Source organism: Kryptolebias marmoratus, linkage group LG24 (assembly GCF_001649575.2).
Source record: "Kryptolebias marmoratus isolate JLee-2015 linkage group LG24, ASM164957v2, whole genome shotgun sequence".
Taxonomy (NCBI): Eukaryota; Metazoa; Chordata; class Actinopteri; order Cyprinodontiformes; family Rivulidae; genus Kryptolebias; species Kryptolebias marmoratus.
Window position 1 is genome coordinate 3,516,888 of NC_051453.1, and position 21,995 is coordinate 3,538,882.

Below are 21,995 nucleotides of genomic sequence, written 5' to 3' on the forward strand. Positions count from 1 at the left end.
TATACAGTCATACCGGTTTGTGCAAGATGACTTTTAACAGATTTAAAAATTGATATCAAACAACAGGTAAGAGGTTTTCAATTGTCTTTATTGATTCTCCCACTTTGCTTCTCGGTATGAAAAGATAATTATTTAGATTGAAAGATGCTCGCTAGTTTTTCCTTTGTGGTTTGGTTGTAATGTGACAACAGAGGGTCTATCTGAGCCTCGCTGCAGGAACAGGCAAGAACAGGGCTCAATGCAGAACAATGAGGAGGAATAAAGAGATGCAATTTGGTTGTTCTTTCTTTTTAACTTTCAAACCGAGTGATAATTTTTAATTAAATAAGAATATGATGCAGTGGTTAAATCAGGGAAATGACAAACACTGGTTTAATGTTCAGTTAAAACAATACTGTGTTGATGGAAACATAAAAAAACAGAATTATCTTTACATTCTGCAGTGTCATAATACAGACTAGTTGTCCAACAGTCATGTTGTCTTCGGTCTTAGAAATATACAATGTTGTGACATATACCTTTGGATGTTCCCTGTGAACCAGAAAGGAAAAAGCAGGTAAAGGAAATGGATGGATGCCATATATTTATTATAAAACTGAACTATTTACCAGATAAAAAAACCAACATTGATGAACATGATCATATTTTCTGTGTAAACAGACAAAAAGAGATTTTTGTATTCTGACTTTTTCCAGAAGGGGGGGCGTATGTAGCCTTGTAATCCTGAATCTGCAGGTTCGGACCCAGGTTGCGTCAGGAATGGTATCCTTCATGCGAGTGCGAGTTTGAAAAAAAATGACAACTGGTTTTGTATTATTATTATACCATTTGTATTTCAACTTTTACCAGCTTTTATTCAGAACTTACAATTATTGAGCAAGAAGTGATCAGATGTAGTCCAAGGACACTTTGAAAAGACAGACTGTCAGGGTGAATAACATTATACTGAATGTCCAGCCAGCACAATAAAAATAACCCTTAAACAACCCGATGTTACCTTTAAGACCAGATCTGTTGACGGCTGCTGGTTCTTCTTAATAAAAGCTGATAACTCAGTTCATTTTGTACTTAAGCAAAGTTATAAATTATATCCGATATCAAATTAATTTCTGAATCTCCTTGATTACCTTGAATACCACTTAGTCATTTATAATTTTAAATAGTCTGTGCTTTTCTGCCAGTGCCTTTATAGAATAAAATAAAATAAAATTCAGCCTACTTTCCACCGCATTTTTTGGCAGAGATTCTGAATGTATTTATATACATAAAAAAGTGCTAATTTTTAACATTTTAAATCTTATTTTGGTTATTTTTTTTACCCCATTGCTCTGTGTCAGATATCTGAAAACCCATAGCTAGCATGCCCATCAAATAAACAGATCAAATCGAATTAATTTTATCTCATGCACAGTTTAACCACGTGAGGCATGTATGATATACCTTTTTAATCAACTTTTTCTTTCTATGTTTGGGCTTAAACTCTGCTTTAATTAGGTCAAGCCAGGATCAAAATGCACACTTTAGTCTGGTTGATTCTCAGATAAGGTTAGCCAAGCTGGAGGCAGTCTCTCTGCGACCCTGACGCTCCATGTGTCCCGAAACAGTGAAGATATTCAAAACTCGGTCTACGAGCCTTCGTCCGGGCCTTGTCCTCTCAAGCAGGACAACCACAACAAAGTATATCCCAACACCCACAACAGCTGCTCCCCCTCCTGCTAACAAAACGACTCCAGAGATGTACATGTCATTCAGTGCTTGGCCAGGCTTTGGCATATGGTTAGCCAGAGCCAAATGAAGGAGGACCCCTCCACAAATCAACAGTGACAGTCCCGTGATTAAAACCACTAAAATGTCCGACAACCCCCCGCTCTTTAGCATGTCTATCTGTTGCCGGCTTCGGACACAATTCATGTCCTGCACAGCCGAGCTGAGCAGCTGTTTGAGCAGGACCCCCAAGGCCAGCAGGCAGAGGGCCGTGCCTGCCCCCAGCCTCCATTCGCTCGACACACTGGTGGTGGTGGAAAGAAGCCCAACGCCTCCGAGTCCGCATCCCAGGATTAGAAGCACCGCGATGCAATAGCAAAGTACAGACTTTCTAGGATCTCTGAACCACCACAGCTCTACCTGCTCCTCCAGGATGCTGTGCTGAATCTGAGCAGGGTCTGCTGGACCATTTAGACCCTGATCAGGGTTTCTGGCTTCATTCAAGGAAGGAAAGTTGTCCAACTCTGGCATCCTGCTGCCAGTCCCAGTCTGCTGAATATGGATGATGCCACAACAGGAATAAACTGAATCCACTGATGATGTTGGTCCTTTTCTGATTTCTTCTTGGTGGAAAGAGCAGAAATTCCAGGAGTTTTTAGAAAATCTGTTCAATCCCAAATGTGTCTGGAGGTGGTGGTAAATATTTTACCAAAATATCATAAAATCCTTCAGTGAGCCCAGAGTGTTTAAGTTTTATTTTCACTGGTAAAAAAAAAAAAGGTTTCCCAAAGTCAACTTAGGTCTTTTGCCTTTGAGTGAAAATCTTTATAGTTCACACTCGCTGGATACAAATAGTCTTTTGCTGCATCAATATTCAAAGCAAAGAATCCAAGCAGCGGCAGAATTTTTAATTTAGCCCTCCACTGTGGCAGCAGTCACCTGGAAGATAAGACAGACATATATTCAGTGTGGGTTTATTTTCTCATGGGGTGCCCTCTCTGCCACTGATTCTAAGATCTGTGGTTTGCAAAAGGCAATGACTGACTGGTCCATTCATTCTGTTCCTAACCAGACAATAAATCACAGCACAGAAATAGATTCAGCACTTCTCTATTTTTTCCTCCCTACAAGCCTACACACAATCAATGGATTACACAAATGTTTAAATAAGCACCAAAATACTCATCTTATTAGTTTAGAATGTCTTACGCTCTTTGATGCAAGCTGAGTAAAATAGTAACTTCCTGTCTGGTTTTAATGTAAACTGAAATAAAGTAAATTATGCATTTTGAATGCCATTAACTGGACATCTTGGATAAAGAACAAGGGAGATTTGTCATTTAGTGAACCATTTTGTTTTGTTTTTAAGTTTAAAACACTATGTTTTAACCTAACTATATATCCACATGGTTTACATCCATAAACCTAAACAAAAGAAATAAAAAAACTTGAAACAAACTTAGCACAAAAAAAAAGAAAGTTTGTGTTTGGTTGATTATTTCATTGTTTTAACAATGCTTCTTGACAATAAATCTTATATTGTTGGAAAGTCTGTTCATTTCCCCTTAAATGGTGCCACGTTGTTAGGAAAATGCATTTGTGAATTGAGCCGCCTGGCTGAATATGTGGGTTACGTCCATGAAAAACTTGCCAAATTTTCTCTGCCAATGCCAAAGAGTTTATTCTGCTTTTGACTCCTGTTGCCCCAGGTGCTGACAATCAAGTGTCTGATTGGTGCCTGATTGCCAGCACCTGTGAGCAACCAGTGGCAATTCCATACCGACAGACTCCACATCTATCCTCCAAGATGAGATGTATACCCCCACAGAGTGGGGTTTGTTAGATACTACCTCTAAAACTTGGGAGTCTATATTGGCTGACTTGCAACAAATGCTGGATGATATTGGGATGCCATCTCACAGTAGTGTGCAACAAACCTGGTGAGCATGAGGGGAGGTGTTAGGCTGTTGGAGCTGTGTATGGTTCTTCCTCATGCTACTGAGGCCCCTGTTTGTTAAATGACTAAACTGTTAAGTTGCCAATGTGTTTTGTTTCTACAGACTTCAATCATCCAATCCAATAAATGACACCCACCATGAGTCGTTTGACAGTGGCAGAGAAGATCTGGCAAGTTTTTCATGAACGCAACACACAAATGCATTTTCCTAACAAATGTGGCATAATTTAAAGAGAAATAAACAGGCTTTCCAACAGTATAAGATTGGTTGCCAAGAAGCATTGTTACAACAAAGAAATTGTCAACCTAACACAAATTTCTTTACTTTTTGTGCTTAGTTTATAAAGTGCAAAGAGTTCTGATTGACCAAATTCCAAACAACTTTTTGTCTGTTAAAATTGTACTTTAATGATAATTTTACAAATTTGAACTTATTTGTTATATGCAGGTATATTTGTGTCCATACACACTTTTACAAAAAGGAAGTAAACCACAATTCAGGAGATAGTTTCAATATATATTTACAGACTTTTCTGAGAATGAGTTATATTTTCACCCCAGCAGAATTCAGTGTTCAGCTGTTTGAAGTTGTTCACTTGCAGTTCATGACTAAGGATTTGGTTTTTTGTTCTTCATGTTAAAAATGACCTGATATGCTACAGATAGTAAACTTGAAAGAAATCAGTGTCCCTTTAGCTCTGAGTCAATTTGTTCTTTCAAACCCAAACTTTCTGTAACTTTGCAGCACACAGTCACACTCAAACAGTTTTTCTCAACACTAAAACTTGCTGTTCTGACTGTGTAAAGAGGAAGAACAAAAAAAAAAAACTTGTGCTGACTCTAGCAACCTTTTCTATCTCTCATTATCACTATGGTAATGAGCTGCCACAACGGTGGCGGCGGCTTGTTAAGAGAAGCATCAGCTTTCGATAGAATAAATAACTCTCCTTTAAAGGTGCATAAAATCCAGGAGCTAATACACAAATGTAATCTTTTTCTTTTATCCTTTTAAATACACATATGCTTATCCTCTAAATCCTAAAATTTTGAGTACTGTTTGTCTAACATTTTATTATATATGAGTTAAAGGCTCATTCTGTGTGACATAATGTGTTCAGTCCCTGCTGCTTTAGCCTTTCCCTTAACTCAGCATATTCTGTCTCTGCGAGTTATTTGTATCCTTATCAGTCCACCTTAACACAATCATGTTAGCATATATACCATGAACAACACCTGAAGGTTATGGCAGTCAACAGCCTGTCTTTAAAAACATGACAGCCGCCCTATTTCTATCGAAGTCAGCAGCGCACAGCACGATGCACGCCACACATCAGCTGACAGGAGATACAGCTTGTCCTCATCGGTTGTTGATTTCGCTAACACAAACTCTGCTCCAGTAAAAAAACAAAACATGATCTTTTATTTACTGTCGAGACTAAAACTTCTTAATATTACTATTATTATTATTTTATCTGCAAAATCCATATCAAACAGTGACAAAAACAAATATTTGTCAGAAGGTTTTTTTGTTTTCTTTTGTTAAATTATCACCTGACACCAAAAGGTGTGTGTGTGTCTGTCTATTACCAAAATAACTCATGAACCACTGAAACTCGTGAAACCCTCAGAAAGTAATCATTGGTTATACACCCACAGTTCAATTCAAGATGGCTGCCACAGCACATTGACATTATGCAACACAAACATGTCTATAACACAGCCACCTTTACAGACACTGAGCTAAAATTTGATATTGTAGTAGCTGACATTCATTCATAACGTGATGACCTACATGGCTACAACGCTGTCGTTTCTCAACATGAGATGTTGTCTAAAACTTTGTAATGAAAGGTGGCTGGCAATACCCACTCCTTTAAGGAATGCTATACAGATATTTTTTAAATTGACTAAATGCAAGTTCAGGTTTGTTGTTAGCGTTGACCAGTTTTGCCTCTCACTGATGAGGAGCAGCAGCAACCTGACACGAGGAGATATAAGGTGCATAAGCAAGGTGTGAAATGAAGAGTGAGGTAATTACAGCAGAGCGAGGGGGGGGTGTTTATTAGCAACAAGCTGTCCTGGCAGCTTTTCACATCCTGTGTCTGATAAATAATCGGGACAGTAGGTGTGTGTGTTTGTAAGAGTTGTAATTGAGCTGTAAAAGGTGAAAATGTGAACACAATGTATGCATTTTACCAAATATGATGCCCCTGCGTATGTTTCTTAGAGAGATAAGTGTATTTTGTGTATATGTGGTATGTGTGCACTTGTGCTTGTTTGTGAGTAACTAATTAATCCCAGCTGCTTTCAGCTCAGTGTCAGTGACAGGTAGGACCACAGAAATAGCACCATAATTGAGGTGTGTGCGCTTGTGTTTTTTCAGTGTCGGAGAGGTTGAGCCACCAAATGTGCCGAGGTGACAGCAACAATCTTTTCCACGAAAATACAAGGAAAGCTAACTCTTATTAAAGTTTTGAAACCATCTCTTTGATTCATGCGGTACCTTTTTTATGAAATATTGTTTTCGTTTCATTTAATAGCCCCAAGAAACACAAACCAAGGAGACCATCAAACCAGAGGCAACGACTCACAACAAAGATCATGAGATGAAATCAAACCCTTAATAACACAACTATATCTTACTTCCTGTTGTGTTTATCACAGTCGGACCACCGCAGACACACTCAGAGAGGCAGAACTGTTGGACTGTGTCTACCTTTCCACTTATATCACTTATATGACCTCAAAACTCAGCCACATCATCCGTGTCATATTGGCCTCATAAATATCTCTGGAAAAGCGCTGCTTCACTGGCCTCTTTTTAAGTGATAAAAGATTGATACAGAGACACAGATAATTCATACAACACCTAATTCGTTTTTTTTTTTTTTCAAAGACTTCAGTGCTCTGCTCATCTGGAAATCACTGCAGACCTTAGAGTTAATAACCCTGACTGAGGCTGAGGGAAAATAAATAAATAAAAACAACTTTGTAAATCCAAAACTGTGATCACTGAAAATACAGTCTGACATAGATTTAAAAAAAAAGATCCCACTGATAAATTTACAGAACAGCTGTTGTTTACAGCCTAAAGGAAACACTTTAGTGCTTTAAATCTCTGTGTGAAGTTTTTACAGTTTAGTAACTTGCCAGCCAAAAATCTCTATGGAAAGGTTTCTCTGAAATTCATAAAATATGGAATCTGCTATCAGTCCCATGACATACTGCCCACGTATATTTAGCTGACATGAAAAACACAATTATAAATGTTAATAAAAAAACAAGAATACAAGGAAGAACTAGTCCTATACCTGCACAGAAAGATAAGATGGGAACTTTCATCCCAAAGGGTTTATCGTCCTCTACAACTGATAAATGTTTGGAGCCAATCCAATTTAAGACATTTACATATCTGTAAAACAACCCGAGTGACAGCCATTTTGTGTTGGCTAAGGTTGATTAATCTCTCCAGTGGTTCATGAAATGTTTTGTTGACAAACAGGGTTGACGCTAACATGTAAGGCCAAAGTTTAAAACAAAATTATTGCAAGATCTGTAGTGCTCTGAGCATGTGTTAAATATGATGCTCAATTACTAAAACACAGCCATTTTTGTGTTGGCTAAGTATGGTTAGTTGCGGCAGCCATCTTGAATTGGGTTGACTTCAAAAGTGTATGAGTTATAAATGTGCAGCCAAAGATTACTTTCTGAGAGTTTAATTAGGATCCATCCTCTGGTTCATGAGATATTTTCCTAACATTATAAAGACAAATGAGCACAAACACAAAACCACAGGCAAAACTCATTATGACCATTGAATTTAGTGGCAGGGGATAATAATTAATAATAAATAGGTTTCACAACAGTAACCCTACATGTTGGCACTAAAGGTATATAAGACAAGTTGACACCCAGAGGAACTGACATGTGTAATGACTAAACTCATCTAGCATAAAGTTATTACACCTTATTTATGCATCATTTTATTATCTTGTTTACAATATTTGCCATTTCATTATTCTACATTATTTGACTGTAAAATCCAACAGTATTAAGATTAACTTGGACTGACGCCAGTTTCTGCTGTGATGTATGGATTCATGAAAACCTGCTGCTTGCATTTGGAACATTTCACTACCTGAAGTATCTCCCAGAAGAAATAGAAAACTGCACTAGTGATCATTATGACAACTCATCTGAAGCCACAGTATCTGAAGACAATCCAAGATGTCAGTCTGTAAAGTGACAGGAATAATAAGTGTTGCAGTTGCTCAGCCCTGCGGTATAAACTGAAAGGACAGGCTGTCACAAATGGTCCTAATGTTCTCCATTCTGCCAATTCATCAAGAGCGATGATTAAAAATCTCAAAAGACACTAATTGTAATCCTCGTACACAGAGTATTGTTATATCTCTCTTTCGCTGCATTTTCCTGCTCTTCGTTTTCAGCCTGCAAGGTCACAAGAGGAGCTGAGCTTCAGAGCAAAAAACTGTATGCTGCACTTCAGTTACCTGGGGAGCTTTGGGATGCCGGTATTCCCCCCTCTGTTATCTTGGCCAGCTGGATTCATTTCACCGGCTATTAGTGGCTCATTTTATTGTTGATGCATGGTTCTTTTAAAATTGGTTGTCTGGTATTGTTTGCTAATTAGAGCGCTGTTCATCAGATAAGGATGGGAAAACGGAGAATAAATGCTGAGGGAGAAAAAAATGGAAAAATACTTCTTTTCGTAAAAGAAAAAAAAAATGGTTTGGATGTTTAATCAGGAGAAATGTGAAACTGAAAAGCCCCGGTTTACACAGTTTAGTGCAGGTTGTCACAGGTTCTGGAAGGTAAAGGCACACCCAGGATGTGTGGAGTCCCCCAGGATGTCCTTCTTCTGGTTTCCTCAAGTGTCAAGAACATAAGGTAATTAAATCCAACTCATATATTGGTTTGATTTTTTTCCAAGTGAGTGCACTTTCAATTAATTTGTTTAGATTTCAATTGCTGACCACAGTCCAAATTTAAAATTCAGAGTACAGCAAAAAAAAATAAAAATCGGGCTTTCCTTCAGCATCTGTTATTCCCCTTTTCTCCCACTGTTTCTTATCTTTAATATTTTGTTCACACCTTGTCTTGAGAAAAATGTAGAACAAGATGTTGCTGCCAAAAGAAAATCAAAGAAAAAATATGTCAAGGGGAAAATCTGAGGTCCTCCTGCTCTCGCTGCTGAATGTCCCGCTGTGTGAGGTTTATTTCTGAGCCGCAGGAACAGCTGAAGGGGAGAGTCCACAGGAGTTTCTTAGATGTGTTGCCGTGGTGACGAAGAAATGCGTTCCTTCTCCTCTTCCTGTCTTTTTCCTCACACCCACCCCCCCTCTCCTCTAGTCAGGCGTTGATTCTCTTGGCGCCCCCACGGGCAAGGAGAGGGGTCAGGGTTGGCTCCATCTGTCTGTGTGATGGGCACTGGTGCCAAGCGCCACGGGGGCTGGAGGGAGAGGAGAGCAGGCTCGTGCGGAGTGGGAGGGGAACGCTTGTTTCAGAGCTGTCATGTGGGACTCTGAATGAGGCTGAAGCTGATTATGAAGGTGGGAAAATGGAAGAAACTGAGAAGAGGGTAAAGGTGTAAGTCCACTTGGAGAGGAAGGGACCGAGCATGAGGGGTAGTTCCAGGATTTCACTGCTGTTCTTGGTGTAGCTGCTGCTGCTGGCCAAAAACGTTATGCTGAGTAGGTCTTTATGCAGACAAGCTGGACCTTTCTTTCTTCTCTGTTAACAATGAACGACCGAGGCACTCGGGGAGCCTCACTCTGTCCGGAAACAGTCCAGAGACAATGGTCAAGTCACTGTCCCTGCTCTCTCTCTGACAGGGGTCACAGGGAAAAACCTGAGAGAAGATAGAAAAAAAGAAATACTTTAACACCAGCTGCACATTGTATACTCTAACTTCCCCTTTATAATTTATTTCAACACCTTACAATTTTCCAACTCCAATTGCAATGATTTGTAAATCTCATTAACCCACATTTTATTCACAATGGAACATAATAAACACATCAAATGTTTAAACTAAGAAATTCTGGCATTTATAAAATAAAATCATTTAGAATTTTATGGCAGAAACACTTTTCAAAAAAGTTGGGATCGTGGCAACTACATGGTGTAAGTAAGTGGTACAAATAAAAAACAACTGCAAGAGCATTTTGCTACTAATTAGGTTAATTGGCAGCAGGTCAGTAAGAGGGCTGGGTATAAAGAGTGTTTTAGAGAGGCTGAATCTCTCTGAAGTAAAGATGGGCAGAGGTTAATTAGTCTGTCAAAAACTGGGTTGAAAACTAGCAAAACAAATTCAGAATAATGTTCCTGGGAAGACCTTGAATATCCCATCCTCTGCAGTTCATAATATCATCAAAAGACTTCATGAATCTGAAGAAATCTCTGAAAACTGAAAGGACAAGGCTGAAAGTCAATAAAGGACGCCCCTGATCTCCAGGCCCTCAGGAACCACTGCATTAGAAACAGGTCTGATTCTGTTATGGAAATTACTGCATGGGCACAGGAACATTTGCATAAATCAGTGACTGTAAACAAAGTTTGCTGCGTCATCCATAAATTCTGGTTAAAGCTCTGTCATGTGAAGAAGTCATATGTGAACAGCATTCAGAAACGCTGGCATCTTCTCTGGGACAAAGCTCATTTAAAATATTCTGAGGCAAAGTGGAAAACTGTTCTGTGGTCAGACAAATCAAAATTAAAAATTATTTTTGACAACCATGGAAATAAAGAAAAGAGGGACCATCCTGCCTGTTATCAGCAAGCAGTTAAAAAGCTTGCTTCTCTGATGGTATGGGGGTGCATTAGTGGACAGCTTACACATCTGGAAAGGAACCATCAATGCAGAGCAGTATATACAGGTTTTAGAACAACATCTGCTCCCATCCAGCAAAGGCAGCCCAGGACTGTTGAACAGCTAGAATCCTCCATCAGACAAGAACGGGACAACATTTCTGTCCAAAAACTCCAGCAGCTGCTCTCCTCAGTTTCAGACTGATGTTAAAAGAAGAGACGCAAAAGATTTGCAACATTCAGTTTTGATTTACATTTTACATAACATCCCGAAGTTTTAGGGATAAGATTCTATTTATTCCTTAAGATGGATACCAAAATAAAGTGTATACCGTTCTGCAAACATTAAAATCCTTCAAGTCAAGAACTCGGTGATTACCATTTTTAACAAGCCTAAACCGAATGAGCCACTTGAGAATAAAAATGCACAGATGAGCCTTTTTAACTGGGGTTATTTATAGCTTTGGGTGTTTTTTATTTACTTATTTTTTTCTCAAACTGGTAATTCTTTTATCTCTGCAGACAGAGATAAAGGAATCTGAGGCTATCCTGACAATTTATTATGGTGTCTTTCTGCACTAATTATGGGGTTGGTTGTCATACATCATTCTGGACACTGAAAAACCAAGATGGCTGAATGTTAAGCTTAAAATGTCAGTTTACAAACCAACATGTGTCCTGATGCATTTCTCATACAGTTTATGATTAAATATTGCAACAGCAATTAGATAGAATAACTGTATTATTTGGGTTCATTACCAAATACTTTTAAAATTCATTCAGGTACCGTTTGTCTTCACTTTAGCAACTTCTTGTTGCAGCTAATAGCCTCGTCTGGTGTGATTGTAGACTCTTAAAGTCACTGAAACTACTGGAGACTTTTAAATACATCCTTTGCATTTCATTCCACCCTCTCAGCCAGTTTAATTCCCCCATTTCTGTGCAAGTTAATTTCTCATCTTGTGGTGTAACATCACCCTGATCAGCCTGACAGGACAAGAACCTTTTTCCCTTGACAATTTATCTGCATACAAACACACTTATATCCATCTGTTTTCCCTCCTACACGTACTTATCTCAACAGCTTTATGCACCTGTCTACCTCTCTGTCCCACCACCAGTGCACCTTTATGTGTCCATTTCTTATCTCTGCTTTATGCTGTCTTCTTGTGTTTTGGTGTTAAAGAGACACAGTTCATGGAGAAGGTGAGATTACTCATATGTGCAACAGATCCTCATCTGTATCCAGGTAAGACACTGCCTGACTCAAATGTCCTTGTGGCATAAATATGCAATCGTGTACATCAGTTTTTATGTGACAACAATGAAATGTTATCTATCCTGGCTTATTAATCTTCAAAACAAACAGATGTTAACAATTCAGGCCATGATAGTCAACAAAACAATCTGTAAAACTCCAGAAAATTTGGTATTTAGTATACTATCTTATTCTATTAGGGATGGCTTTTTGCCCTGAAGAATGATTTAATTCACATTGCTCTTGACAAAAATGATGCTGCACAATCTAGCTCAGAATAGCATTGGCTGTTGGTCCTGTTAAACCTTCTGTGTGCGTTAATTCATTTTTTATACCATCTTTGTCCTGTTCAGGGTCAAGGGGTCAATCATTGACATGAGGCAGGGTACAGCAAGGACAGGTCTCCCTTCAATCACAGAGTCAATACAGTGTTACACAGACACACTCACTTCAGAATGTCTAATTAACGGAACATGTATGTTGTCAGAAAACCACCCGTCCATCTATTTTCTATCCCTGCTTGATGTTGTGCAGGGTCATTGGGAGGTGGTGTCTGTCTTCAGCTGACAGGTGAGAAGTGGGGTATGCTCAGGACAGGTCACTAGTTCAGGAGGGCCACAAATCACCATTCATTCACACTCAGTTAACTTAACATGCTTGCTTTGGGGCTCTGAGAGAAAACCAGAGCACCTGCAGAAAATCTATGCATGCACAGGGAGAATATCTTAACTTCATGCAGAAAGCCCCCAGCCACATTTCCAACCTTTTTTTGCTGTAAGACAACAGTGCATGGAGACCAAAGCAACCAAAATGACTCCATGGACCCCTCATGAAAGGTCTGCAGAGACTAAATTTAACCTGGGCCCTACTTGCTGTGAAGCAATGTGTTGACCAGCACAAGAGACAAATAAAGCTGTTAAATGTTCAGCCTTAAAACGGCACATTCCTCTGAACATTTCTACTACTCTGTTGTGTTTTTTTTGTTACCAAAAGAGACGAAAACCAAGAAGAAAACAAATAAAAACCATGTGGATTTGTCTGTTGGTAAATGACAGCTTTTATATACTTTTACACTGCCCGTCCATATACACATTATTGTATGTCTGCACAGACTTAAAAGCTGTCAGTCACAACAACAGTCATCCACTGATGAATGCATCAAAGAAAAAGTGGCGTTCAGTGTTTCGCCCAAGGACACTTTGACATGTGAAAAAAAGGAAGCTGGGGATTGAAACGCTGACCTTCTAATCTGCAGATAACCACTCAAACTCTTGAAATACAGACTGTCTTTAAGTCGGTGGAAAGAGACTGAATGATGTGCGTCATGACTAAGCCGGTGTAATAACCCCCTGGATCCCTGAAGTGAAAGAGTGAGTCTAGATTTAAAAGAAAATAACAACAAAAAATAAATAAACCCTCTGCTCACCCACTATCTCTCTCTATGTTGTACACAGCTGCAATAGTAAAACACTAATCAAATCACCAATTAACATGCAGGTCCCCCTCTGCTGCACTCCTGCTCCTGATTTCCAGCATATAATAGTTTGATATTAGCTATCTGGGGCTAAACATTTTAAAGAATAGTGCCTGGCTGATTGATGTCCTTATCTGAAATTTCTAACCAGCAGAATATTTTATTAAAAAGAAAAAATTTGTAGTTTAGCATTATGGTGAAGAGAAAGTCTGTTTTCAATTTCACGATTTTAAGAGAGAAAAAACAAACATGTTGACTTTGATGATTCTGTGATGGCATAATGTAGTTATTTGTTGATGGCAGTGATATAATCACCAATTTGAACAACATGAAACACATTATTCTTTCAGTGAAACCCTGCTTGAATGTCAAAATCTACTATTTAATAAAAGTTGTATTATTTGCAGATGCAACAAGGCACATCACTTTGGCAAGATAGAAAATGGAAAAGTCTAACAATCTCAAAGCTTTAACAACTGAAGACAAGCTCTAATTTGAAAGCAAGCCTAGTTGTTTTCTCAACCCTAACCAATTAATTTAGGTTTCTCAACCCACTCAGATGGTTTTATAAGTCCAGCACAGGCTGTAGGTCAGTTTGATGTCCAAAACTGATCAAACAGTCTAAAATTTAAGACAAATAAAGTTAAAACTAGTGATCTGGAAGCCAGATAAAAATGGGTCTCAGAGAAGATAAAAGTCCTGGGTATTAAACCATTAGATCCTTCTGGTACCAGTATGCTACCAGTACAGGTAGTATTTTGAACTGTTGTACTTCACTTAAAGGTGAGAATAGTTTTTTTTTTTATTTCTTTCTTTCTTTAGTTAGTCTTCTGCAGCACAATTTCATAAATACAAAAAGAAAACAATCAGAGTTCGGTGTAAAATATACAGTGCCTTGCAAAAGTATTCATCCCACTTGGTAATATTTCTGTTTTCTTGCCTTACAACTTGGAATTTATTTGGGTTTTTTAACATTTAAATAAAAACAACAACTCTCCAAATCACACCATATTAATTATATTATGTAAAATGGGAAAGAAAAGGTTTTGTTTAATCTTTAAAAATATAAAACTAAAAAGTGGTGAATGCATGTGTATTTATTGCCTTTATTTCCCACAACAATTTTCCCAGAAGTCCCGTCATTTGTTAAATGAAATCATGTCCTGGAATGACCCAGTCAAAACCCAGACCTGGTTCTGTAACTGTAGCTCTACAAAGTCATGATAAATATACATGCACTGCTTTTCAATTCAACCGGTTTTTCCCCATTTAACTTCATGAATGTGAAAATCTTTTGGAGAATTGTTGCTTTCAATCCAATTAAAATTCAATTAAATTCCAATTTGCAAGACAACAAAACAGCATCTTTATCTTCCACATCTTGTCACTTCATCACAGCACACAGTTTTGTTGGTTGCTGAGGTGATGTGTCAACAAGAGATTTCACAATATGAGTAAATGATCATGTTAGAACCACCACCAGGCACAGCAAGCACAAACTGACTGATTATATATGGCAGCAATGTCTACAGATAACATTTATAACGGCTAAATTGGCTGATGAATCAACAGATTGTCACAGTCTTATAAATTGTAGTGAGACTGTCAGTTGTTTATTTTTGTTGTTGCCAAGGGAGTAATACAAAGAAATTAACTCTTATTTTTGTATACTTAAAACTAAATCAAAGCCAGCTGCTGCTTAGTTCATTCAAACGACTAAACTGGGAATGAACTCTGATTTGTCCAAAGGTAACAAAACATTCATGACAGGACACTGGTGAAGTAAAGCGGTTTAGAGATAAGATTAGTGATTTGAAACAAAAGTAAAGGAAAAGTTAAAGGCAGGGCATCCTTGAAGGAATGTATATAACCTGCCACCTTTCATTCCAGACTAAGAAACAGACCGTTTGATGTTAAAGTTAAACCTTGTAAATGACTTTATGAGCGATCTCCTTTTATACTGTGAGCTCTCAAGAGATGCGTTAATTCTCAGAGAAAGTGTTGAGGATGACTTTCAGCTACTACCACACAAAAATAGCTCACTGTCTGTAAAACTGAGGGTTATAGTTATTTTTTCTGTGGCGACCATCTTGAATTTTGGTGACACCGAATGTTGATGAGTTGCAGGTGCACGTTCATTAGGCACTCTCTGACAGACAGGGTTGATGCTAACAGTTAAAGCAAAAGTCTCACTCTGTGTGTAGTATGTGTTGTTCATGAAGCTCACACGACTGCACCTAATTTATATCGGTAATAATCAGTGCAGCTGCATGGCTGACTGTGTGCATGCACTTATTGTAAATAAAAAAACAAATGTCTCTGGAGGATATTTAGGATTTTGAACTCCTCTTTACTCTTATTATGTATGTGTGGTGTCCATCCTTCCCTCACGTAACTCCACCACAGACTCAATTACCGACTCGCTCTGTTTTTCTTCTTTCATCCTGCTCACTGTGTTGACTTGAGGCTCTTTCTTAACGAGGTCTATCACATGTTGTTTTCAGCCTGACTTGTTTTTAAGTGTTTAGACCTCGTCTGAAAAGATCCTTGAAAGTGTTTTTGGTACAGCGAGAGCGACAGCATGTAACCCAGTTTATCTGCCCTGTCAGGATCCGTCTGTAGTTGACTTTACAGCAGATCTATACGTGCAGCACATCAGGGTCATTCCCATGTGCACTGTATTGATCCTTTCCAAATGCAATATTGAAAACAGCTTCAATAACACTTCATTTATGTGTAGTTTATGGATTTTCCACAGTGCAGCAAATGTGATATGACAGCAGCCTTGTGAACTGATGATCTACAGTGTTTTTCACATAGCTCTTGGTGGCTGCAGGCCTTCCTGCCAGTGCAAAGGTTAGGGTGTGATACAACACGCTCTACTTCCTTGTGTTTTACTGGAAGCAAACAAAAAGTCCACTTTCATAGAAAAGCCCAGAACATGTAAACAGTTGATGAAAAAGTGGCACCAGAATCGGTTTCCTACAAACTCTTAATATAATATTTATGTTCATTCACGCTGCATTAAAATGCATAATGTGGTAATGTGATGCTAACTCATGGAAATGTGCCTCATGTCAGGTAAGGTTTTATATTTTGGTATTTTTCAGCCACATGCAGGTCTGCAGCATTCCCTGGGTGAACAAATTATGGCTTTAAATAAACATTTTTCACCCATTAAGACCTGACGCAACATTAGTTAGAGGGCGCCTGGTGTCATAATGGATAAATAATGTTTATTATAGCCGAGGCACAAACAGCACAGGTTGCTTCTCATTTCAGCACTTCCGATGACTTTGAAGATCAGAGAAGCAGCCATAACAAGGTCCTATTTGTAATTTTCTTTCAAGTTAAAAATATAAAGATAAAAGAAAACCGGTAAATGACAACACACACGCGCGCGTGCCCGCGATTTACATGGAAGGTACTTGAGATATCAAGTTCATAAACTCAGTAAGTAAGATATAACCAGGTGTAATCATTTATAAAAGGAATGCAGCTCCTATTCCCAGGTATAAAACTCCCATTTAAGTTTAAAATGATCTAAATAACTGAAACATTGTTTGATTAGAAGGAAATAAAAGTTGGATTAGGGCAGCTTTATTCCTTCCCCTCAGACGCGTCTCACCTGCGCGCTCCAGCCCGTCTGGATGTCTCCTGATCCCCGTCAGCCTCCAGCCCGTCTCCATGCGCCTCCGCTCGGTCACAAACTCGGTGCAGCCCCCGCCGCCTGTCGGATCCTGTGGTTCCGAGCTGCTGGAGGGGTTTCGGGCTCGCTGCCTGGGCTCTCCCCGCCGCTCCCCGGTGTCTCCGGCCGCTCGGACGGTCTGACGCAGGTGTGGCCGCGGCGGCGGAGACAGGGGACGCTGCTGGGAGGAGACAGAGGCGGAGAGGAGGAGGGGAGGAGAGGAGGGGAGGCGGAGGATCGACCTGCGCACCTCCGCCAGGCTTCGTGGGGAGCCCGGCCACGTGACTCGGGCTGTGCTTTAAGCGCTTTAAAATCCAAAAGCCTGAAGAGCAGAAGTTATTTACTTCATTTGCTTCTAATCAATAACATCTGTACTCATTGTTTACACAACATTATGGACAGAAAATGCTGATTTTTGTTTTGTTCCATCACTGGGAGGATAAAACAGTGTAACTAAGCTACATTTCTGATAATCATGCCTGCAGTTTTTAAAATCTAAATTGTCCTTAAAATGACTATTTAAAGATATAGTCTGGTCATTTTTAAAGATAATGTTCTGTCAAATATTCTGCTGCACAATATATCAAAAACTTATCATGATTGTAATATCAGTGAGCACACAAACACCACAGATTGGTCTGAAACACACCTGCTTTAGATGGGGATGACTGAAGAGAAGTGAGGAAAACTTGGCTTTATTGCTACTGATATCATCATCATAATATTTAACAATATCATACAAGTTTTTTAACATTGTGCAGCTCTAGTTGGTACCTTATCAGCCATGGCATCAGTCATAGAGCTTTGAGTAGGAAGAGGCAAAAGTCTTCATCCAGTCCAGGCTAATTGTTGTCCAAACGAGGGCTTTCAACTCCTCAGAAACAGCACAGAGTGAAAACTACATAACAAGTATTCAACAAATACGCTGTGATGTTTGTGAGAAAGAGTTGTTTTCTAAGCCTGAAGAAGAATTTTAAAAATGAGCCCTCATTAGCCTATCCTGGATGAAGACTTTTGCCTCTTTCTCTTTCACTTCCAAGGCATATTTTTAGTAATCCAATCAGAACCTGGAGAAACCAGAAGTGTGCTCGGCTCTGAACTGTGTTCAGATAAGTCTCTGAAAGTGAGGCATTAAACTTGTGCCTCTTCATCAGCTGAGCATTAAGAGACTGGATCATATTCAGCTTTTCAGCAGGTTTCATTCTTGCAGCACAAGCTCCCAGCACTTTGATATTTTCCTCCTCATCAGGGCCAGGATCCAAAATTAGATCAAGTAGCTCTTTCACGGTTAGTCGCTCACTTATTGTGGTGCTACCACAGAATGTCATGTGCAGACAGAGGAATGTTATTTATAGACCAAAGCTACAGCAGCTGATTAGTGTACTTGTGTTGGATAGATACGTTATTGTTAATGTGAGTGTGGATGTGGAGTGGAGCAGATCCAGAAACTCGTCATTTCGTTTGTTCATCACACATATCTGAGCACCTATTTGTCCAAAAGTGTCTCTTCCAGAATTCAAATTTAGTTGAAAAAGTATGTTTATAGTCAGCTGGTTGTGCTAACAAATAAGCTTGCTGTAATTTAACACATTGATTCTGGTATCTCTGACACAAAGGCAGTTATTGATTGATTTTCAGTGGTTGGGCCAAATGCCTTACATTTATTTAACTGTGTTGTAGCCCAGTGATGTGTCATAATAATGTAAGAACGACATTTTATGCCTCAGAGCTTAAACAATATGTACAGTATGTTTTGTTTTTTCTAAACAGAAAATGAGAAATGAAACGCACAAACAGGATATGAACTATGATGTTCTAATGATGGTATTTTCTTTTCTGGGTAAGTAAATCTCGTCATTCAGTTTATTTATATATCTCAGGACACAAAAGAAAAAAACAACAACAATCCAAATCATTCATCCAATTTAGATTTAATTTCAAATCCAATTACGGCTACTTCATTCCTACTTTTATACAACACAGTTTATACCCATTTGTTAATGCATTTGTTGACTCTGCTTGTTTTGTCTCCCATTTAAAAGGTTTAAATTTAATAGTTTTATATAAATAGGAGGGCAGGTAAAGGACAGGAACTTGTTTAGATTGAAGCCATTCTCACCCTGTTTACGACTTAGAGACATATTTCCTTCCTGATACTGACTGTCTCCACAGAAAGCCTCAGTGAATCATTTTCTTGTCTTAGTTCAGCTCAACCTTTTGGTAACGTTACAGTTTAAAATGTGCTGATTCTCAGGCAAACTGATGCAGACAAAAATCCATCATTTGAAAAAGCATTTTGAAGGAGATGTTGGTGTTTTGCATCTATAGCCAGAAGGTGATAACGCATTAATCCAACATTGGACCAAGCTGCTTTTTTTTTTTTTCTCCTTTACCTCAGCTCACACACTCATTCATGGAGGGAGTATCTGACAAACACATTCTCTATCATTTACTAACAACAACAGCAGCGCAATCTTTTCAGATCTGGTTACCCAAAATAACTAAACATTTTTAACTGAGTCCCATCACTCCACAGAGGATTACTGCTGCATTTTAGGCAATGAAACAAATATTAGAAAAAAGGTCAAGTTTGTATTAAAATTGTCTCACACACTTTTTTCTTCGTTAAAATTAGAACCTTTCTTGTTATTTTGAAAGAAAGAGACATTTTAAGTCATTCATAAAAGGTTTTTTTATACATATTTGCTACAATTTGCTTTGTTCCCCGTTTCTTAACTTAAAAGAAATGCATTATGTGGTGAGTGTTTCTTAAGAGTAAAGCCTTGACAATTTGTCTCTTCTCTAAGACACGAACATTGTTGAGATAACAAAAAAGCACTAACTCACAAGGATAAAACAGGAAGCAGAATTCTGCCTTTTTACTGATGACTCAGAGCCTGTATGTGCAAAGATGTTGACAGTCTGTGAGTTTATATTCATTTATAAACTCATCCTAAACCAGCTTAGCAGTATTTTAAAAATATGTAAATCAAAGTTGCACATATTCATACTGAAGTTACTACATTTTGTTTTATTTTAACTCTGATCAGGAAACAAGGAATTGGTTGAAAGAAGAAAACAAATAAATAAATAAAATGGGGCATGACCTGAGAGACTGATAAATGAAGCAGTTAGTGATGTCAGGAGGAAGTAAAATGAAAAACCACAGAGGCTCCAGCTTCTAACCTGAATATCTCCAAACACTTCGTCTTTTCTTCTTGATCAGGAAATGGCAAAAACTGATTTCTGTTCAGAGCAAGAAGTTATGATTATTTTTGTTGAATTTATTAACTCAGTTGTTGCTTCTTTATTAAAATTTATTTTATTTATATTTGACTAAAAATGTAAAAATGTCTTCCTCCAAATGTAAACATCATAGCCATTCCTGTAGTCATTATAGAGCAATCACAGTCTGTTTGTTATTTATAAATACAGCAAATAAATAAATAAACTGTGTGCAAATCCAACCTTTTTATGTGATAACGGGTTTGTTGTTGAATTTTAATTCCTGCTGCCAAAGGTGATGGAAGAGTAATAATGTTTTTCTCTGTGTGCCTGAGTGTAGGTTTGTCTGTCTGTTAGCAAAATATCCCATAAACCACTGGACAGTTTTGAATGAAACTTTCAGAAAGTAATAACTGCATGAACATCTACTACAGATGAATTTTTGATCTCCATCCGATTCAAGATGGCTGCCACAGCTGAACAACTTTGGCAAACACAAACATGTCTGTAACAGTCAGTTTTACAGATATCGGGCTCAGATTTGGTGTGGTAGTAGCTGAGAGTCATCCTCATGTATTTACTGTATGACTTGTTACAGTCAGCACTGTTCGGGGATTATCTCATGAACCAGTGGACAGATTTTGATCAGCCTTTCAGAAAGTAATCCCTGGCTGATTCAAACTCTGTCGTGTTAAAGGCAGCGGGTAATATGCATTCCTTCTAGGACTGCCAGACCTCTTATTTGTCTCAGTATTTACACCTGGTTTCAGTGTCAGGTTGTTGTTTTCGGTCCCAGTTTGTTTTCCCGCCGTCCACCATTGATGTTTTTGGATTTCTGAATTACTTCCCTCAGCAGAGTTTTATTTAAAAAAGTTTTATTTTCCATAATTCTTGTTCTTCCACTTGTGAGCCTGGATTGGAGCCTTCAGCTTCCAACAAAGTCAGTTTTATATTACAAGTTGTCCTAAACACAGTTGGACAGCTCAGTCCAACCTCTGCACAGAACTGCTTTTAAACTGATCCTGAAATCTGATCTAAACCATCAAACTGTCCTTTAAGACAGCATGGATGGACATATTGACCTCACTTTCCTCTGTCAATGTAAAAATCTTACCAAAGTGCAAAAATATTGATACTGACTGAGAGAACAGGTTGATTATCTACCTGATCTTTGATCTATAAGGACCAATAACTCATTTCCATTTAAATTAAAGACACCCAAGTTGGCAAGATGATGCAAACTATCATCAATGAAGAGGTAAGAAGAAGCTTTTTTTTTTACTCTAACACCTGCAAAGTAATCTCTTCATCAATAACAATTTGAGTTTTATCTGTTAAATTAAAAAAAGGATAGATAATAAACGTCTTTGGTAACTTCTAAGATGACTGTAGTTTAACTAAAACTAAAGAATGACTTCACAATCATCAACACAAGACAACATTTTGTGCTGAAAAGGTGTTTCTGAGCAAATATAAACTGCATAATATCATTACTATTTATGAGACAAAACATTCAGAATTCAATGTCAGTGAAAAATGTTACAAATATTTTATATCCAAAACCATCTAAAGATTTAATCATTTCTGTGAAACACATCATACAGGGTTGTAACACAGGTGCTAACAAAGTAAAAATAAATAAATAAATAGAAATTCAGACGGTGCCAAAACACACAGCTGAGCTGCATGTTCTAATTAAGTCATTGACATTCAGTTGTCACCCAACATGTGTGAAAATGCTGAACAAGAGAAAAAATCCTAAGTAATTTTGAAAGAAGTTTACTTTTGGGACACAGATGGGGGGGAAGTTCAGTCATTGTTCTGCTTCAGTAGTACAGTGACATCTGCAGTCAGAGCTAAG

At 38.3% G+C, this 21,995-nt stretch overlaps 2 protein-coding genes across 2 annotated transcripts in view; one reads left to right on the top strand and one right to left on the bottom strand.

Moving 5' to 3' along the window:
- Nucleotides 1–70: 70 nt before the first annotated feature.
- On the bottom strand, nt 71–17,068 carry LOC108238461 (transmembrane protein 125). Its single transcript, XM_017420572.3, has 3 exons — nt 16,850–17,068; nt 8,173–9,530; nt 71–2,643 (listed from the first exon to the last, which is right to left on the bottom strand). Exon 3 carries the CDS (start codon nt 2,233–2,235, stop codon nt 1,537–1,539), a length of 699 nt encoding a protein of 232 aa, XP_017276061.1. The 5' UTR covers nt 2,236–2,643; nt 8,173–9,530; nt 16,850–17,068; the 3' UTR covers nt 71–1,536.
- Nucleotides 3,490–21,995, top strand: part of ebna1bp2 (EBNA1 binding protein 2) — a 30,108-nt gene continuing 11,602 nt past the window's right edge. The window contains exons 1-2 of the mRNA XM_025006875.2: nt 3,490–3,644; nt 3,765–3,831. The gene's annotated coding sequence lies outside the window, so the exon portion shown is untranslated. The remainder of the gene's footprint in view (nt 3,645–3,764; nt 3,832–21,995) is intronic.

Bases quoted from the DNA above. Each gene is read 5' to 3' on its own strand.
- LOC108238461 (XM_017420572.3), bottom strand. From the start codon at position 2,235: ATGCCAGAGTTGGACAACTTTCCTTCCTTGAATGAAGCCAGAAACCCT.